The following is a 20,078-nucleotide window of genomic DNA, read 5'->3' as shown; positions in this document are numbered from 1 at the left end:
GTTTTATCATTACTCTAGCCCATTTTAATCCCCAACATTAGTTCACTGAAAGGACTGAATCCTGGCCAAAGGTAAGCAGAAGGCCACACACAGCCACACACAGTCAGCACAGGACCACATAGTCACCCCTCATTTACCAAGTGCTCAGTTAAAAACTGTAACAGTACACCATACTCATTACTACACATTGTCAAAAGTAAAAGAGGGAAATCCATTTTTATCCTGAGAGCTGATTTTGAGTTTATCTACAGAACACATGGAATCCTGTTTGAGATATTAGCATTGAATCAGTTTCTTCTTAAAAACTTGCCCTAAAATATACATTATTTCCAACTGAACTTCACCAGCTTGGACAATATCCACTGCTGCCAACTGACTTTTTATTTGGCTTTTCAAAGCCTAGACATATTTATCCGATCATTATATTCTACTGATTAGAAAAAGCTATTTGTAAAATTGGCAAGCACATCAAAGAGGTTGTTCTTTCCTTTCATTTACTGTCACAGCAGGGTGGAATAGAGACACCTGAAAGCCTGACAGCACTCAAGGGATCTGTGCAATCACAAGAAGTTCAAGAGATCTCTGCTTTTTCTATCAAGGATCCCATTAGTAGTTGCCCTCTGCCAGCTCATCTACTGGAAAGCTGATAAATGATTGCAATCAAAATGAGAAAAATATCAAAGGAGACACACTCAGTCAGTTTTGCTGGGGTTTTTGGCTTTGGTTTAGGAACCACTATGTATACTGTACTTTAGAAGAATAACAATGGTGTATCTACCTGGAAATCTAAACAGAGGGCAGATGTCAGCTCAGGACACCAATTCGTAACAGCTGTAGCCTTCACTTATCAGTACCAAACACCACACTACCACTGCCAACCATCCTTGCTATGACACTAATCAAAAGCCACTCCTTTCTCCACTGCCTTTGCAATAGCTTCCAACAGTTCCCTGACTTTGAATGCCTGGTACGATGTACCGCAGTAGGGAGCACTAAAACAATTATTTCTGTAGTCTCAATTTTTATAAGATTGCTGTGTTGTGGAAATGGAACGTGTCGATGCTTCAGCCATATACCTGCACCTGAGACCATCAACTGTGAGTACTGTTTGCATCTTTGAGGCTTCACTGCTCTCACTTACTCCATATCCAAATTAAGAATGGACTTTGAGAAGCCTAACTCTGTACTTGACAGATACCTAACAGTGATTAGCTTGCCTCAGGATGGATACAGTGGGGTTAGAAAAGGCACAGAAAAGGAGTATCAAAATGTTTTAAAAGAGAGATATTTAGAAGAATATACTACAAAGAACAGGACTTAGTCTGGAGAAAAAAAGTGACAAGAACGCTATGACTGAGGTTTACAAATAACGGAACTGGTAAATGCAGAATTTGTTTCTCACTCAATAAACTCCTCAGCAGAAGAGGAACAATTACTGATATTAGAAGATAAGCTTACTACAGATTAAAAAAAAAAAAAAAAAGTTTGCCAAAGTATGAGCTTCTGGGAATTTTTTAACACAAGACTGAAGTGATACAGTATGAAAGCCATTAGACAAATCCATAGACAACAGATCCAAAATAGATATGGAAGGCAGTCAGTGGACGTCAGCATCCCTAGTTGGACGATGGTGGGTAGTGGGGAAACTGGAGAGAAGCGCTGACCAAGCTTGTGTCCTTTCTACAGAAATCAAAATACGCTGCTGCCTGCATTACAGGCAGAGAGAGAGCTATGGTAAACACATCACAGACCAGACTGGCATTTCTCATGTTCTTATGCCAAAGCTACTTGAAAGGCTTATTCCATTCTGAACAAGAAAAGGTTCCCTAGCTTTGTTTCAAAACCCCCAGAGAGAAGAATGCTTGACTTAGTGTATTTTAAGGGAATAGCTCTCTCATGAAAACCACAGTAGGATAAATTTGATCAGTTTGTCTATGGCTGAGTATCAGTTTGGGAATTCTTGCTCATCCCTTCGAGCCAAGACCAAGCAGGCTGGTCAAATCATACTAACAGGTCATAACTGGCCACTTCTCTCTTACACTGTACAGCGACCAGACAAAATTCATGCTCAACTCTTGATAGTTGTCCCTGTTTCCAATGACATGTCCAGTCTGGAGGTGACAAACTGCTGGGACATGGACTGTGCTGGTTCTGTGACAGCTCATGCTCTGTGCATGCTTTCTGTTGAGCATTATTATAGCAGCCATCTTGTCTCTGGAGCTCTCATTTTGAAATTGGTACAGCCTCATTAAGCCCCACAAAAACAACAAAACCACAACAGCCTCTAAGCATGAAGTGTGAACTGCTCTAGAGAGTTCATTTGCTCAGGTCTGTCCGCACACAGTGCCAGGCTCCCCATGTCGCATACAGTTCAGTTCCCCAAATACTAAAGACTGAAATCTTTAGTATTCTGTTGGGCAGGACATACTGCCACTTACTGTGAGAAAAAATGCAATACACAGTAATTATACCTTTGTCCAGCAGCACAGAGGGGCTTTGTTATAGAAATGGTAGAAGAAACTGTATTTTCTGTGTCAACCACCACTTCCTCCCAGCTCTCCCCAGAGAGACAAGCTTTGCATTTTAAAATTTGTGTAAATACAAAGAAACAGGGACATCCTTTTGCCTGGTTAAATCAGAAGAGAAACACTTCTAAACAACAACAGAAGTTCCTGGCTAATCTCCTGCCTCACTGCAAGTTCATTCCCCAACTGCAGCCCTGCAGGCTGCACGCAAAGACCTTGCAGAGGGAGGTTCTGCTTCATTTGGACTGCATTTGCCAAGCAGCCTGTGCTTCTCCATTTGAAATCCCGAGCCCCCCAATGTCTCAGGGAAGATTTGGGAAGCGTCGAGGGAAGCTCACGCAGGTTTTATTTTGGCACCATGTGGCCCACAGCTCTTGGCAGCCATGAGCCACGCAGCATTAGCCCTGATCTGCTGCCACCCCGCTGCACCAGAGCCTGTGTCCGTCCATCTGTGTGTGCTTACTTCATTGAGCCATCCTTACGGAGCTGGAAGATGCCGCCTTTTGTATTTCTCAGATCGCATCCCTGAAGAACTGATCGTTTTACGATACTTCATTAACTTCTGTTTCATATGAGGTCTCCACCATTAAGATATTAAATCCTTTGCAGATAAACGAAGCAAGACGTAAAGCAGAAATCACAGCATTCATTTTTTTTTCTGAAGGTTTACAACACAGTTGAACACTGTATAAAACAGTCCCATCATTTCTGTGGTAGTTTTTCAGATTATCTTGAATATTCTTGTAAAAATTTAATAAATGTTAAAACGAGAGCAAGAGATTTTCAGTCTCTCACTGACACACAAAATTTGTGATGACTTGGACTAGGCTCTCATTTCTTTGCTGAACTTGGCTGAATTATTGGCTTCTGGTGCCTCAAGTGCCACAGAAACCAAACAGAATGTGTTGTGGAATCAGACTTAATTACAACACTAACTCGCTATCTGGCTTTAGGAAAATTAAGAGTCTCTGACTCTGTTTACTCACGCTAATAAATGAGCAAATGCCACCTAATCCTTCACTGAGGATCTTCTTCCCCCAGTTGACTTTATCAGTAGCACCTTGAGAGCCCACAAAACAACTGCAATTTCTCTAACACCGGAGATTATGATAACCAAAGGATTCCAAAAGCAGAGAATCTGCAGAAAAAATTGGTACTAATAAATCTATAGCACAGCAAGGCCATTTTGTTTCTGCATGAGTCTGTCACTACTCATAAGAGCCCAAAGACATTTTAGAAACATCTTTCAAAGGAATAATGCAGTTCCCTAGTCTCAACTTACACAAAGGCCATTCTTCCTGGAAAAGTGGAATCACTGTCAAACATCTCTAAAATTAATTTATCTCTGCAGTGGAAAAAAACTCTTTGAAATACATTCCCTAGAAAGAAGTGTTCTTACAAATGAGAATATTCTATGTTTGCTTCAAGGCTGAAGAGCCTCTTAATAAAGCCTGAACCAGAAGTATAGGCACAGACTGTGTTTCAAGGACAGGCAAGAAAACATGACTGCCTCAGCAATCCACAGGAAGAGGATGAAGGTCCCTCTGAGTGCAGTATTTTATTATTTCTCTCTAGAAATTAGCTTCTTAAGCTGTGATAAATTTTTATCTAGTCCGATAGGAAAGCATCAGATCCAAAACACTTAATAGAATTCCTTTCATTTTTCATAAAAAAGGAGAGCATTACATGGTGAAGCACAAGACTTTTGCCACTGAACAGAGACACAGATGTTCCGATTCCAGCTGACTTCTAAAATCTGAAGCACCTCAGCTGGTTCAGGCTGTAGCCGAGCTCCTCCAGCTCTGCATTTTCAGTGAATGAGAACAGACTATCCAACATGCTTGAAAAGCGTCAGCTCTTTCATACTCAGCAGCAATTAGCCATACTGGGCACCAGTGTGTGTACAAGCTGTTGCTCGCTGCTGCTGTGCCAAATTCTGGCCTTTACAAGTACCCAGTACTGGAAAACATTACATCATGATCAGCAAAACACCCAAGAAGTAGCAGCAAAAGCTAATTGGGACCTCAGCAGAAAGAACAAAGGATAACGCGACTAAAAAGCACCTTGATACCAATTCAGTCAGGTGCAATGACTTCTTTAAAATTAATTTTCACAGCTGATAGCTTTGTGCAGGCTGAAATCTTCATTCACAGTCTCATGGCAGAGACCTGAGCTCTGCCCACTTCAGAGTGATCCTTCAGCCCTTCTTCACCCCTTCTAACAGCAGCCAGCACAGAGCAGAGGCAGCACACAGCATGCCACAGAAGGCTCTTGCTGCTGGCTGCACTATAAACATGATGCAGCCCAGGAAGGAGACACCCACAGGTGGGCACAAGGCTATCTGGCTGCAGCCATCTGAGAACAGGGACACCTCTTTGCAGGTAATGACAGCCTTGTTCAATGACTCCGGTGTTTTAAAGCATGCTGGAAAAAGAACTGTAGAAGACAAAAATACTGGAATTTATTTAAGCTGTTAACAGTAAGCAGAGTGTTATTTAGATGGTATAAGCAGAGGGTGGATGGTAGCATTCACGCGTCAACAAAAGTACCAGCGTAAGACTAAATAGTTAATAGAGACTTCAAACAAAGCAGCAGAACGTTTTCACAAACAACTGAAGTACCATGCTCAAGGTACGGATAAAAGTTCTAGGGAAATAAATAATAAAAAATGACCAGCTACAAAGATTCTGTATACCAAATCAATCACTTGCATTCCTACCCAACTCTCTGTCACGCAAACATTAATACTCCAATTGGTGTCCTGGACAAAAGCTAACAAGCACTCATCAGCTGAAGGGAATGACACAAATGTGCCTCATGAGGGGCTGAACAGGAAAATTCACAAAAGATAAACTGAGATGTACAGCGTCTTCTGTGTGTGTGCATTCAGAAATGCTATTCAAACTTGAAGAATCTCCTAGCTTTAAAATATTATCCTCTCAATATTGTGAATATTGTGAAAAAGAATGGACACTTATAGCCACATACATAGCTTTGTTCTGCTTTAACAAAGCCTGGAAAGTGTTTTTTTAAACTTTACTCACTTACATTGACTGTTTGAGTACTGAAATGACATCTGCATATGTCAGTGGGACTTGTTCAGACATTCAGACCTACAGAGCTCTAATAGCAGAATGAGGGCTAAGCGTGGTACGTAAGCAAGACATGATTCCTGGTGCTTTGTATAAAAGAACGAGGTGAAATGCGATGAGAGGAGAGAGGGGAGAACACTCAGAAACAATAGGAGACACAGACACTCAAAAAATTCAGTTTAAAATCAAGAATAGCTTTTTGACTTGAATTTTGCTTCTTTCATGCATAAGAAAGTGAGAATTGAGATAAAAGGCTTTCTTGATGTTATGGCATTCAGCTATATAATAAGGTATAAACTCATGCTACAGTCTTTACCTAGTGGCATTTTTAACTGTATCTTAGGAAGGACTCAGGAACAGAGCACTGGGATTCATACTATTTCATTTTGGCAATGAAACCATTTGAAACTGATTCCTAATTGATTTCACTAAGATAAAGATATATGCAGACATTACACAGTGATAATCTGCACACAGTAGTCTGAAGTTCTTCAGCTGATCCAGGTGGTACTGTTTCCTTACTTACGCTCTTTCTGGCTGTGAATGTAATGGCTAAGCCTCAATCTGGAAAAGATGCAGATGACGCTCACTGGCAAGGTCAAACAACTACAAGAGCTGGCAGGGTGTGTGTTAGATCCATCTGCTTAGGCACATATACAAATTATTTGGCAAAACATGGGTAATATCACAGTAATTTTGGATCAGACTGCTCTTAGATTGCCAGGTGGAAGTAGAAAGATTTTGATCATCTGTTGTTTGCAGAGAGGTTACGACTCTCCTTTCTGAATGCAGACCTTGCTACAGACGTCCACCCCGCAGATGCCTCTAGCTTAGCATACTCACAGTGGCTATGAATTTCCTAGCTCTCTGTATTCTTCTGTCACAATAGGGTAATAAAAATGCACCTTCTTGCATTTGCTGTTTACAAGTCAATTAATTTAACTTGAAAAATTAATACATTTTACTCATTTCTGATTTTGAAACAAAAAAAAATGTATTTGCATTTATTTACACAATTGTTTTTTTGGTTTTTTTTTTTTAAATTCATTACTGTTTTAATACAGCTGGACTTGCACACTGACACAGAAACGTGACTAATCCAAACACTGTCCACAAGCATTGTGAAAAACAGTATTTGCTACATTAGACTGAAGTTAGATAACAGAAGATATACTGATATTACTTTTGTTGCTGCATCCCCTACCATTTGGCTGATTTAACTGCCTCTGAAAACTTTCCCAGCATTAATATCTGAAGTAAATATACAGATAATAGTTACTTATATCCCATCATCTTCAGCACTGTATAGTTATCATCTTTGCTAGTCTAGCTTCATCTGGCACCTGATTAAACAATAATCGGGCATGGCAGCAGGGCTTCTTTGTGACTTCCTTGTCCTTGTTAATAAATCACAATTGTCAATTTATAGCAAATTAGGCGAACTCTGCTCTCTTAAGCCTCATTTTATTTAAATCAGTGAGATTTATGATCCTCCAGAATATAATACACCTTCCATTACCTCAGTAGGTAGTAATTGAGAATATGCCTGTCAAAGTCAAAGTGCAAGGATTCATCATATTATTTTTTAAAAGCTCTGGCTCTCCTCTGAAAATTACAAACGTTAATTCCCAGTGGACATCTGAGGTTTATGTTGCAAATTTTGATGTAAATTCTGATTGTCCTTCTAAACCTCTCCTAACATGGACATTTGGGCTTCAGTGGTCTTTTGGGCTTTCAATCAATGACAAAAGATGTGTCAGCAATCTATCAGAGAGTTGATTCACATAGCACATATCTAAACTTAGTCCCGAGGTATAAAACTGGATAGGGCAGGTGCTCCAGAGCTTCCCAGGTTGATAGATCAGCTCTGTCTGATGCAGATCACTGCATGAATGTTCTGGGAGATGAAGAAGAAAATTATCAACACTGAAAATTTGTGCATGCGCATGAAAGAGAACAATGTTTTCAGTAGCCTTACAACACCAAAAGGCCTATTTATTTTAAAACACTTTGCAGAGACAATAAAATCCTTCTTCTCAGGCTATCAAAAGCCAGTGAACGTGAACATTGGATACAGAGCTATAAAAACCAAGCATTTGTATAGAAAACGCAGTCCATATTAATAAGAAATAGGGAATTAAAAAAAATGCAGTAATTGCATTTTAAACTTATTACTCAAGGCAATGGACCTGTGCTTAACTCTTAAGAAACTGAACACAGAACGTGCCTGAGAGATGAGGGGCACATCACCTGCAGAAACTCAAGGAAAGCTACAGTGAGGAAGGGCCTATGTGATTAAAATACCTCCCCAAACTGCTCAGTAAATTTCTGAAATAAGGAAAGATGCTCGAAGAGCCATAGTCGCATAGGAGAAATCTTTGCTGGTGTTTCACTATCTTTTCAGGATGCAGCATTTTGGTGTGGGACAATTCTGTAGTGGCATTTCAGTATGAGACCTTTTATTACTGTAATCTGTTTTGCTTGTGAAAGCTGTGTAAGGCTTCCCCTACAAGGAATGCCCATCCACAAGTACCAGCAACCATGTCTGGCATAAACCAAACCGTAAATCAAATTACGGCAGTGGACTGAACTAACACTAACAGAGAGAAGAAAATAATGTTTTCTAATGCAAGCAAATATGCAAACAATTCATTTCAGATTATTGAAGAAATCAAACATACCCACCATGAAGCATATGTCTAGCATATATTCCAGAGGCTCTCAGAAGCTCACGGAAGGGACCCCCAGGCTGTGGGGGATAATTGCTGCCCTGCACTGGCTGGAAGGAACCAAGAGCACACAGCTCTGCATTGACTTTACATTAGTGCTCTTACCCCTACACAGAAATCATTCTCTAGCTAGTCTGGTATTTATATAATTTCAATTAACAGGAGAGAGTTTACTCTTGCACTATAAAGAAAATTTTCTTTTCATCTTTGCCTGCTTACAGGAATTTCACCAATTCCATCATCCCCAAAGGGCAAGCAGCCTGGCAGGGCAACCTCTGTTCATGTTCTCTGAAAACAAAAGAAACCCAAAGGCCACATCCTTACTATGGCCAATCTCAAGAAAGCCTCAAGGATGACAGGTGGCAGACAATCACAGGGAAATCCAACAATAAGGATTTTCAGCTGTGACCAACTACTTCCACTGATTCAATTATGTGGAAAAATTGTGGGATGCTGAAGATTAAGAGCTGTTTAAAGAGACCTTGATTAAGCACAGTTATAGCAACCAGTAATCACCTGAATGACAAGCAAGCCACAGAGGAGGAAAAACTGTTATTTAGTGTAATAGGATCAGGCAAACATAAGAAGAGCCTAAAATCTAGTCTAAAAGCCAATAAAAAGTTCTGTACCCTGGGAAAAGATTAACTGAAAGCCTGGTCTCTCATGATATTTTGTACTCTCATGATATTTTGTATTTGTTTAGATCAAAAAAGCAGTAGTAAAAACAAAGTGGGAGGAATAGTCCTCACTCCAAGGGAATGAAGATGATGGTGCCCACTGGTAGGTATGGCTTACAATTCAGCTCAACTTCACTGCTTGGCTCCTTCTCCTGAACAAGCAAAGCAAATGCCTGAAGCTGCTCAACATCTGCTTTCTTGCTGCCCTAACACATATAGAAATACTTCTTTAGAGTTGGCTTTATTATTAAGAGCCCTCATTAGGGCATGCCAGAATACATTATTACATTTTTTACGGGCTTTGTGGTGGGTGTAAGCATGCCTCGCCGCCTTCAGCCAGGCAGTAATCCCTCCGTAAGCCTTTCATTTTTATGCTCTTCTGGATGCGTATCTGCATATCTCCATTCTCTTTAAACCCACTAAAATAGCAAGGGCAAACAGAAAGAAACACAAGTCCAATGCACAGCAAGTTTTAAGGAGGAAGCACACAGGAAAATATTGCTATTTCTGCTGTTTTTCCCCCTACCCTCCTGGGGAGCATTAGATGAGATTACAGCCACCCACTGCTGACACTGGTCCTTGCCCTAAAAATTCATACATAAATACAGGTCTACTCATTTTACACGGCCACCCATTGCCTCACATCCCCAAGGGCTTCCTGCATTATTTTACTAAGAGTGAAAAATGCTTCTTCAACATTCATTAGGAAGTATTTTAAATATGGTTTGAACAAACAAATAAAAAGCAGAATACCTCAGATCACACAAACACACGCTCCAGGAGAAATTATCACAATGAGAGTTCAAGGCAGAATCAGCTCACAAAAACAGTATTGTGCCATGTTGATTTCTTCATATGAAAACTTGGCACTGAGCTTACATTCCTATGTCTGTCCTCCCAGCCCTGACATTGGGAAATAAAAGAGCCAGGACTGAGCAGTACGTGAAGGCAAAGATGTTTGCTCTCCCATCCCACGTGGATGAGGGCAGGCTGGTTTGTGAGTTCCTTCCAATTTTCCCTCCATATGCAATTGCAACTCATGGTTTTTAATCTGTGCACTGAATGATGATGTATATGGGGAGTTATATGACAATAGTTCCAAAGAAACAAAAGCAAGAAGATACATTTCCAACCAGTATTAGCCTAACAAACAAGGGCTGACATGGACTCTCACACAGCTGGCATGCATCAGTAGCCAAACCCTCCACTCAGTTTCATAGAGCCCCAGCCAGATCAGCATTACTGAGAAACTGGCCCACTGGAAAAAACTTGCATTGCCTCAGCCTTGTGGTGTAAGAGCTGTCCAGAACAGCTGGACATGAAATAACATACAATATCTACATTTTAAAGCCCGTTCATTATCCTTGGGCTCCAAGAGGTTATTCACATAATGTCAACAGGGTGAAGAACAAGTACAGCAAACTTTGCTTGCCCATGCTCCAAGCAAATGCAGGGCCACGTGCACCCTTATGAGAGAATGACATGGCCAGTGCAGCACTGAGCCCACGCTAATAGTATGAGAGGTCTGTACTGATGTTATCTGCCTATCAGCCCTGTGCTGAGCAGTCACAGCTTCTGCCTGGCTACATCTGTCTGCTGGCACCTCAGTCTTATCTGCGTACAACATGTGACAGACACAAATCTCACATATCCCACAGACGCTCTTCTGCTCTGAGACTCTCAATTTCTAACCCTGTTTTCAGGGACAAAATCTTGGCACAGAGGGTTGGGGGGAAGAAGAGCCAAATTCCTAGCAGAAGTTTGGAGCCAGCTTCCTCACTATCATTCTGGCTTCGCTGTAATGCCTCCCACCACAAGAGTCTGGCTGCAAAGCACACTGTCTTTCCAAAGCCCAAGAGCTTTACCCAGAATTTTTCCAATTGTATCTGTCACTCTGGATGACTGGAGAAATTGGTTGAACCCTCAGGATGCTGCAGTGCTGCTAGAGAAGCCAGGACACTGGCTGAACTCACCAAGGAAGAGAAGAGAGGTGGGTGAAATTTACAGAGCAGCTCTACCACAGACACACCAGCATCTGTTGCCCAAGGTGTGGACCACGTGAAATACTGATTTTACCTCTCTTCACTTTCCATTTCAGACAGCTGTCAGCAACACCAGAACCAAGAGATGACAAAAATCTCTGCATCCCAACAGCTCCCATTTATCTGAGGAACAAAGAGGCTGTGGCAATGCCTGGGCAGGCAATTCATGCCGTGTTCCAGGTTGACAATGTTTTTTCATTTCAGATAAAACACAGGTGTATTTTTAACTCTCATTCCCCATTTCTACAAATAATTCTATCTTTCCTTCATTTGTTGTTACCAATGTTTTAAGAAAATAAGTGTGAAAAACATAAAAATCAGCCCCTCACCAAAATAATAGTTAAAAAAAAAAAACAGAAACAAAACAAAACAACAAACCCAAAGGGAATTTTCTGAGTACAGTGGCAAAGCACCACATTTGTTTTGCTCACCTTAGGCTTTACTATAGCTATTCAAGTAAATCCTTTCTCAGTGGCTTATTGATTGCAGGTTTGATTACTCTGTTGAAATCTGACATCCATATACTTGACAATATCAGTGAAGTTACAGAAAAACCACATGCTGTAGGATAAATGAATTAGCACAGTGCTGCAGTCTATTCACCAGCTGCACACATACACTCATGGTGCAGATGGCCAGCAGCACTCAAAGCAAAAGTAAGCTTCACTTCTCCACTTGTAACCATACTACACAGTCTAAACCACACATGATTAAATAATCATTCAAAGAATGCCATGGAGAGAAAAAACAACAACAATACAACACTGGATAATTACAGCTACACCTGTATTTAATCTGAAAACACAGGTTAGGTAACACTAACAGAGGTTTCCTGCCAGAGCACCCCGGGGCTCCAGGTGGCACAGCCCACATTCACCTCCTGTGGCACTCTCCTACTAGCTCTGGGGCTCTGTCCCCAAAGGAGAACTGCAAAAACACTCTTCGACCATGGCTTATCTATAGCCAGCCCCATTCCTAAGAAAGCATCCTCATCAGACAGAACCACCTGGCCACTGGCCTCTCAGCTCAGGTGGTCCATCAGTTACCTCACTTTGATGTTCACTCACACCTATCACAGGCTGTGTGATGCACACAGTGCTACAAGCCCCAGAAAGTATGCATTCAATAGGAAAAACATTTCTATGATCATGAAAAGGAGGAGATCAGAGCATCTTCAGTGTAATAGTAAAAAAAAATAGCACTATCCACTTTTGCTATCCCAGTAAATGGCAGAAGTTCCTGATCCCATCAGGCACTCGTTTGGTATCTGGTCGCTTGAGCTGCTTATTGCTAGCTGGCCAACTGTTTTTTTCTGAAGGTTTGTATGAGGATAGGAACCCCAGAGAACAGTCTGTAGCTATCTATCCCTTCCTAGAGAACATTGTAAAGCCTTTATCTTATTTGAATGAGCTTACATTTGGAAAAAAGAAAAAAAAAAAGGTGGGTTTTTCACATTATTGATATAAACTCCTCCACACAGGATTTTTTAAAAGTCTACATCAAACAAGGAAAAACAAATGCTGAGAGGGCAGATTTAGGGCAATTTATCAAGGTTTGGGAAATGGCTTCCAGATGGAGAGAGTTGTTTGCTGCTGGCTGGTGAGAAGGAAGCAAGGTATTGTTATTGAATTAGCATGAATCTCTGGTGGAGAACTGCGTGGTAGATAGAGTGCTCCTTTCATATGGTTTGCATTTGGACCTGTCAAATTTCATTTTTACTCAAAAACCTGTGGTAAAGACAAAGAGTTCATTTTTGCTTATTAAATTTCCCCTGATTCTCCCTATGCTGTTATCCAGTCTCTATTTTTAAACTCTGTGCTAAGTGCCATGCCTGGGTCTGTTTGCTCCATGCCATGCTTGGATGATAACCTGGTGCTTACAAGCACAGAAGTGGTTTTGGGTTTTGCATTCACACACTGCACGTCACCTAAGAAAGTGCATGAGAGAGGAGAAAAGTTGGATGCTCTATAGGATGTTTAAACTGAGTTCAAGAGTTTATCAAAACCTTTCTAAGTAAAATGATGTACTGAGGTCTAATGTACATTAGAAAATTACTACTAATAAAACTCAAGGATTATTCTTGATTATTCTCTGCTAATAAATCCTTCCTTTATAAACATGTCTTCTATTAATATAAATGCACGTATACTAGTGGATTTGCTAATACAGGAATATATTAAAAAAGATAAAATAAGGGCAAAGGAAAAATATTCTTATAACCAACATAATCCTACTCTGAATAACCCTAGCATCTCTTCCAGCATGTGTACATGTAAGAGTAAGAGATAAACAAAGATTTATGTATTTTCCTGATAGTTTAGAAAACTTACTTTTGCAGTTATCCTAGCAGTCGCTTAGCCCCATATGAAGAATTTAACCTAGTTCATGTTAAACAGCAAATTAGAAAGACCATTAATCTATTAACCTCCAGAGATTAAGCAGACACAGCTTCCCCATCATAAAGACAAATCAGTTGTTACTGACTAGTTAGTTTTAGACGAATGAATGTTTGACAATGTGGTCTTTTAACGTCCTAGAAAAACTTCAGGTTGACATGCCAATAGGTAGAAGGATTTTTAAGGAGAGGAAATTATCAATGGGTTTTTCATTTTCAGAGGATTTGTATTTTCTTGAGTACTAGACATGGGGGCATTAGAATGAAAAAGAAATGAGCTTTACATCTTCTCTCTTCTAGTGTTTCAGGGATCCACCACAATGAATCTGTGATCAGCAATGTACCCTAAGTAGATACAGAAGGGAAATGGCGATATCATCAGCTCCAACTAATTCCCAAATCCTACGTGGAATGTACGCCATGGTATTTGTGTTTGCTTTCCTTATATATGTCTGGTTATGACCTTTCTTTTCTATAGTTCTCATTACTCTGTTTTATGAACATCTGCTTTAACTAACCAAGACTCTGTAAGAAATATCCAATGAGGTAAATAAAATCACAGTTTACAAGATGCAACCTACTTCTCTGCCCATAACATCCTCTCTAGAGCCTGTGAACAATCATATGCCTCATTTATTACTTCTATTTAATCCCTCAGCTTCTTACTATTGAGCTAGGTTTCCAGAATTATCAATTCTGAAAAAAAGTTTCGGTAGCCTTAAGCTCTCATGGTGCAGTGTTAACAAAAGGATTTATATATCACTACTGAAGGAATGACATTACTCAATGGCATAGTTTTCCAATTTTTGTATCTATTATCTAGAAACTGACACTGCACACTCACAACACCACATCTACAGAATTCCACCTACAGAATTCTACATTTTCAGATCAGTTTACACACAGTACTCAGAAGTCAGAGACAGTTGAGCTTGTGGCAACGTCTCTGATCAATTACAACTTTATTGCTAATCAGTCTGTGTGAGATGGATGCAAGCTAGCAAGTAGCCCATCCTGTCACTGCATGAAACTGGTCCTTAATTCTCATCTGAACTGCATTCCCTTTAGCATGGCAGCCTATGAAACAGTTATCTTGGTGTTTGCAAATAAAGAAAAGGAAGATAAAATCAACTGGCCATTTCATATGGATATCTACATCACAGAACCAGAGAATGCCCAAGGTTGGAAGGAACCTCTGGAGGTCATGTAGTCATGCTCAAAGCAAGGTCAGCTAGAGCATATTGGTCATGGTACATCTGTACAGTCATGGCACAAGGAGAAAGAAATGCCTTTCCTATTACACAGGATAAAAATCTGGAGAACAGTTGAAAGGTCACACACAATCTGTTTGAGTAAGGCATCTGTTGAACTCAGTTGCCTGTAAAATTGACTTCTCATGGTACAACAATTAGATAGCAGAAGGGATGAAGAATGCTTTATTGCTTTTCATGTCGTTCATTTGCAGTCATACCTTGAAGCCAAAAGGGCAGGTGCACTGATAAAACTCCACTGGATCATTGCTGCATGTCCCATTGTTCTTACATGGATTGGAGAGGCAGGGGTTACACTTGGACACAACGCTGATATCTACCGGCTCTGGAAGGGCAAAAAGAGAGAACTGGATTACAAAATTAATACTTCCCATGCTCACATTTTTCCCTAATGTAGGATTCACCCTGTGTTGGTACACATGCACATGCTGTGGGTGCAAAGTTACACAACAGCATGAGGGATTCTCAGGGATTATGAAGATTTTAAGTACTTAAATCAAGAGCTGGGTAACTCTCAACATTGCTTATATTCTCCTACACATGGAAACATCAGCTCTGAAAAAACACACTGGCAATCTCCAGAGAATGGGCTTATATATATGGCTTTCAGCAATTCTTCCTTCTCTTAGTGCTGGAAATTCTGCAACAGCAATCCCTAGGGAACCATAACATGTCATTTCTATGGCTGGTAACAAGAATGAAAGTGCAGATGCAACAGTAGAAATGAAAAACATGCGTAAGAAAGATTCAGTTAGAGGCTTATGGGACTGTTTAGGTGCAAAATCTTCTACCATCCTTAGTTTTAATAGAGTTTAAAACTTATTTTCCTCCTGTTCTACCCAGAAGAAAGATCATAAACATTCAGACACCTTGGCAAAGTGCAACAAAGTTAAACACACAAATACGTAAATGCATGCATGCCCATTTTTAAAACTTGTAATAAACGGTATTTTTTAAGAGATTGGTGATACTTGTGGACAATCAAGAAGCTGAACACAGACCAAAACAATATCAAATAATTTGGGATACTAAAGCAACAAATATTTTATTGTTGATATGTTACAGAAAGTTAATTCAGACTGTTAAGTTTATGGTTAAGAAAATGGTGATTTTTTAGTGGCTAAATTTCAAGTATTAATGAGTTAACAGCTTTTACACATAAAAAATAAAGCTGAGCACTTCAAAGGGGTTTCCATTATATCCGACAGTAAAGGACCTAAAATAACTTTATCTCATTTTTATGGTAATACATTTTAAAATCTCTTAAAATTGGTCCTGTGTGATCCGGAGTGGACACAGCCTTTCTGTTACTGAATGATAAGAGATAAGCAGAAGGAAGTTGTGATGCATTCTCAATGTGGAGAATATAAGCTTACATCTGACATTAGAGAGTAGGTAAGTAGGTAGAGCTGTAGAGGGTTACAAAGATCAAAGTTGAAAAGATTTCCCTTTCAGTCAAGAATTTGCTTTGGGCTGTCGTCTGTGAGATACAAACCCACATTATTCACTTTGAATACCAGCATGGCACCAACAGTGGGTTAAGAACATCAGAGAAATCAGTACCAAGGAGTCTCAGCTGAAAAGTGCCTGCTGTATAAAGGCTATATCCTGATCTCATAATGATGGCAGGGTCAACATGGCTAATAAAAGCAGCACAGTTAATTGAAGAGCAAAACGCAACATAATATAAAAATAAACAAGAAGTAACAAATAAAAAAAAATGGAAAAAAAAGTTGGTTGTCTTCCTCTTCTATCTTTGGGTTTTATGTCTAACTAAATGTCATGCATTTTTAACTTGGAGTTAGAACAGGAAGAGGAAATAGCATTTGGATTTCTGACACTGTTGGTGGTGAAGTGCAACAAATGTGAGCCGCTATCCTTTGGCTCCTCCCAGAACGCACACAGGTGGCTGTGCAGGGTGTTCAGGAGACACAGCAGTGTAGTTCTTCAACTTGATTTGGAGGTTATTGAGCCAGAACTCATTATTTATTTATTTTATAATACACAAATGTACATTTTCCAGTTATTCCTATGGCACAGATCAAAGCTAATCAATACAGGAGCTAATAAGAACGCTGTTAGGTCCTAGCACTTAAGTAGTTCATTAGTTTGCCCTTGGGGATTTGGTTTATAAGTTCATACAGCAAAATGCCCTCAGCCTAGCACATTCCTTTCCTCTACTGCATCACTAAGAGGGCAATTTAATAAAAAGCAGAGATGGGTCTGCATGACTTCCACATTACATGCTTTTATTTTCTTGGCTCTGCTGAGACGTAACCTTCTGCTCAGTCACACGCTAAAAACATGATTCGAACAAGAGTTTGTTAAACTACTTATATGTGTATACATATAAATTTAAAAGTTACTGGAGGCCACAGAGGATATCTGTGCACAACCTTTAGCACATCGAGGTCCTGAGCTCAGTGTGTGATGACACTTGCAGCAATGACCCAGGCGTTTTTGAGGTGAGTGACACTTCGGCCCCCACTGAGCCCAATCTGAGCAATGCTGGGGAAAGGACTGAATCCACCCAGTCAGAAGTATGGATGTATCGTTGGACAATCTGTGTTATCCCACAGATAGTGTCATTCTGCTGCCACAGGCTCGTGCCACAGCTACAGCTCAGCATTTGTAGCTGAGAAAGCCATGCAGCTGCAGTATGAACTGAGGATGCACCATCCCTGTCACGGGGCGCAGGGTAAATATCCCCAGTCCAAGGGTAAATGTGTGCTTCACACTGTAATAAATTTTGTCACTTTACCACTAATGAATATCACTGGTGTCCCAATGGAACAGCATGAAGAGTACAGTATTAAATGTGCACATGGGAAATAGGTTCAGTTGCTATCAGATTACAAAATCGTGAATTGCTTTTCAAAATACATGCATTGTGTTGAAAAAGGGTGAATTTTACTAGGGCGTGGAGCTTCAGTATACTGAAACTCATTCAGACTATCAACAACATCTGTCTGTACAAAGACTGCCTCTGAAACAACACTTTTTTCTCCTTTCCTATTGAGATAAAGCCAGTGATGGAGACAGCCAGGCCAGCAGAAAGCCCAACAGCTTTCTGGTGGACCTAACTAATATTTATATAAAAATGATACAGCTATTTGAACAGTCAGAATCGTGGACTCACTTATCTTCTGCATGTTTTGTTTAGAGCGAAAGTGAATCTAATTACTGATACACGACATTTTCAAAATGAAAAATTCATTGGCCTTTTCCTGTTGCATTAAACTTGTTTCACACAATCATTTTCTTTGTTTGACTTAGTGTGAACAAGTACATTATTTGGTATTTTTAACATTTAGGGAATAATTGCATTTCACATTTTAGGGACCATTATAAAACCTGCAGTTATGATGATTGTAGTCAGAGTTCTGATAGTTTTGAGACTGATGTTTCAAAGTAATTAAATTATAAGTTTACACTTATTAAAAATACATCTAAAAGGCCGTAAAATTGACCTCAGGCTTGACAACCTGTGATCCAAACCCACTAGTGGATATGCAGATTCTTTGAAATTTCTTTGACTACAACTTGGTTCGTTCCAGCACTGTCCATTATGAGGATACTTCAACTTTCCTCTGAAGCAATCAGTATTAATCAATGTTGACAACACACACCGGACTGACAGCCTGTGGGACAGTAAGAAAATGTCTTCCTGCTCTGCTCTGTGCTGGAGTGTCCTCACCTCGAGCGCTGAGTGCAGTCTGAGTGCCACAACACAAGGATGTAAAGCTATTACATAGTGGCCCAAGGAGGGCTGCAAAGATGTGGAAGGGTCTGTGGGCACGGTGTGTGAGGAGTGGCCAAGAGCGTTGTGTTTGCTCAGCCCAGAGCAGAGCAGGCTGAGGGCAGCCCTCATGGCGGCTGCGGCTCCTCACAGGGAGCGGAGGGCAGCGCTGAGCTCTGTTCTGTGTGACAGTGACAGGGTCCAGGGAACGGCTCTCAGGGGAGGGATGGGTGGGGGTGAGGGGAAGGCTCTGCCCAGAGGATGTTGGGCGTGCTCCAGCTCCCATGGTGGTGGGCATGGCTCCGAGCTGCCGTCGGATTTGGGTGGTTCTGTGTGGAGGCAGCGGCTGCACTCGATGAGCAATGTGTGTCCCTTCCAACTCAGCATATTCTGTGATTCTCTGATATTCATATACTTGATGGCAACCTGTGCAAACTTCCAAAGCTCCCTTTATAATAAGAATATGAGTCTTACCTACTCTACATTCAACAATATACTATTTACTTTCTTCACAAGAAAATGTACTCCTTATCTTTTACTGACTGCTCCCTAATGCGCAGTAATCCTGTCCATGACTACACCTAATTGCTAACAGCTGCACCTCAGCGCTCTCCTGAAAGTACACTAAATTCAGACATTAAAGATTTTCCATAATATAAAGTTTCTGATACAGAGCTGCTGAGGACATAAAGTTGTCTGTGTATCCTCAAATAAAAATACAATTTTGGTAAATATCTGCTCTAGTACAACAACCTGAATTCTTAGTTTTCAAATGTATGTACATAAAAACTAGAGAAGTCTATATTTTAAAATGTCCCTTATTTTACCAAAGTTGTAGGTAGAAAGCCAATAACAGTTTATTTGTTCAACTAACCCACAATATCCTCTATGCTAATTTGCTCCTACATAATCTGGTGCCAACAGCAGCAGTACTAACTTTTTGGAGGTTCGCTGTTTTTCTTTCCCATGGTGCAGTTAACTGAACTATGGAAGAACACTTCAAAATGCTACTTGAATGCAGTCTGATGCTTCAGTGAATGAAAGCCAAGCAACTCCTCCCAAGCTCACTTTAATGCCAAGCAGCTTGCGAGAGTATGATAATAAAGAGATGTATACTAGGAAAAGCAATAGGAAACAACAGTTTGCTTGCGCCTACCTTTGCACTGGAAGTGGTGAGTTGGTGTTGTGAGCAGCAGCCTGTCCACCATGGCTTCTGGCCCGCTGCAGCGGGCTATTCCTGGCTCTTTGTACCCTGCCTTCACCCACTCGGAAAGCCAGCGGAGGTTGCAGTCGCAGTGTAAAGGGTTGGTACCTAGAGCCCTAGTAGTAAAAAACCAAACAAACAGCAGTTATTTGGGTTTGCAATTAAAGATAACATCCCTTATCTCAATGAAGTACATTTGTACCAGAATGCTTTATTTCAAAATCTGTGAAATAAATCTTCTGAATAGTCAGAAAGTCTCCTAGAATTATCTCCCCCAGTATTCCTCCTCCTCTTCCTTTCCATCATTAGTTACAGAGTTTGTATACACACTTAACAACAAATCACCTTTTCAAACAACAAATCACTTTTTCAAAAACTTGTGCTTGAGAAATGTTGAGAGACAT

The 20,078-nt window shown here is 40.4% G+C and overlaps 1 protein-coding gene across 7 annotated transcripts in view; it reads right to left on the bottom strand.

Annotated features, from left to right (window-relative positions):
* The window catches only part of SLIT3 (slit guidance ligand 3), a 538,052-nt gene that overhangs the window by 53,864 nt on the left and 464,110 nt on the right, over window positions 1-20,078 (bottom strand). For all 7 annotated transcript variants that reach the window (XM_031598017.2, XM_031598018.2, XM_090150937.1 and 4 more), the window contains 2 exons: window positions 19,627-19,790; window positions 14,932-15,056 (listed from right to left, as the gene is read on the bottom strand). In XM_031598017.2, the coding sequence (XP_031453877.2) occupies window positions 14,932-15,056; window positions 19,627-19,790 (289 nt within the window). The remainder of the gene's footprint in view (window positions 1-14,931; window positions 15,057-19,626; window positions 19,791-20,078) is intronic.

Source organism: Phasianus colchicus, chromosome 15 (assembly GCF_987193195.1).
Source record: "Phasianus colchicus chromosome 15, bPhaCol1.hap1.1, whole genome shotgun sequence".
Classification (NCBI taxonomy): Eukaryota; Metazoa; Chordata; class Aves; order Galliformes; family Phasianidae; genus Phasianus; species Phasianus colchicus.
The sequence above is the reverse complement of the archived record's forward strand: the minus strand, read 5'-3'. Positions and strand labels throughout refer to the sequence as shown.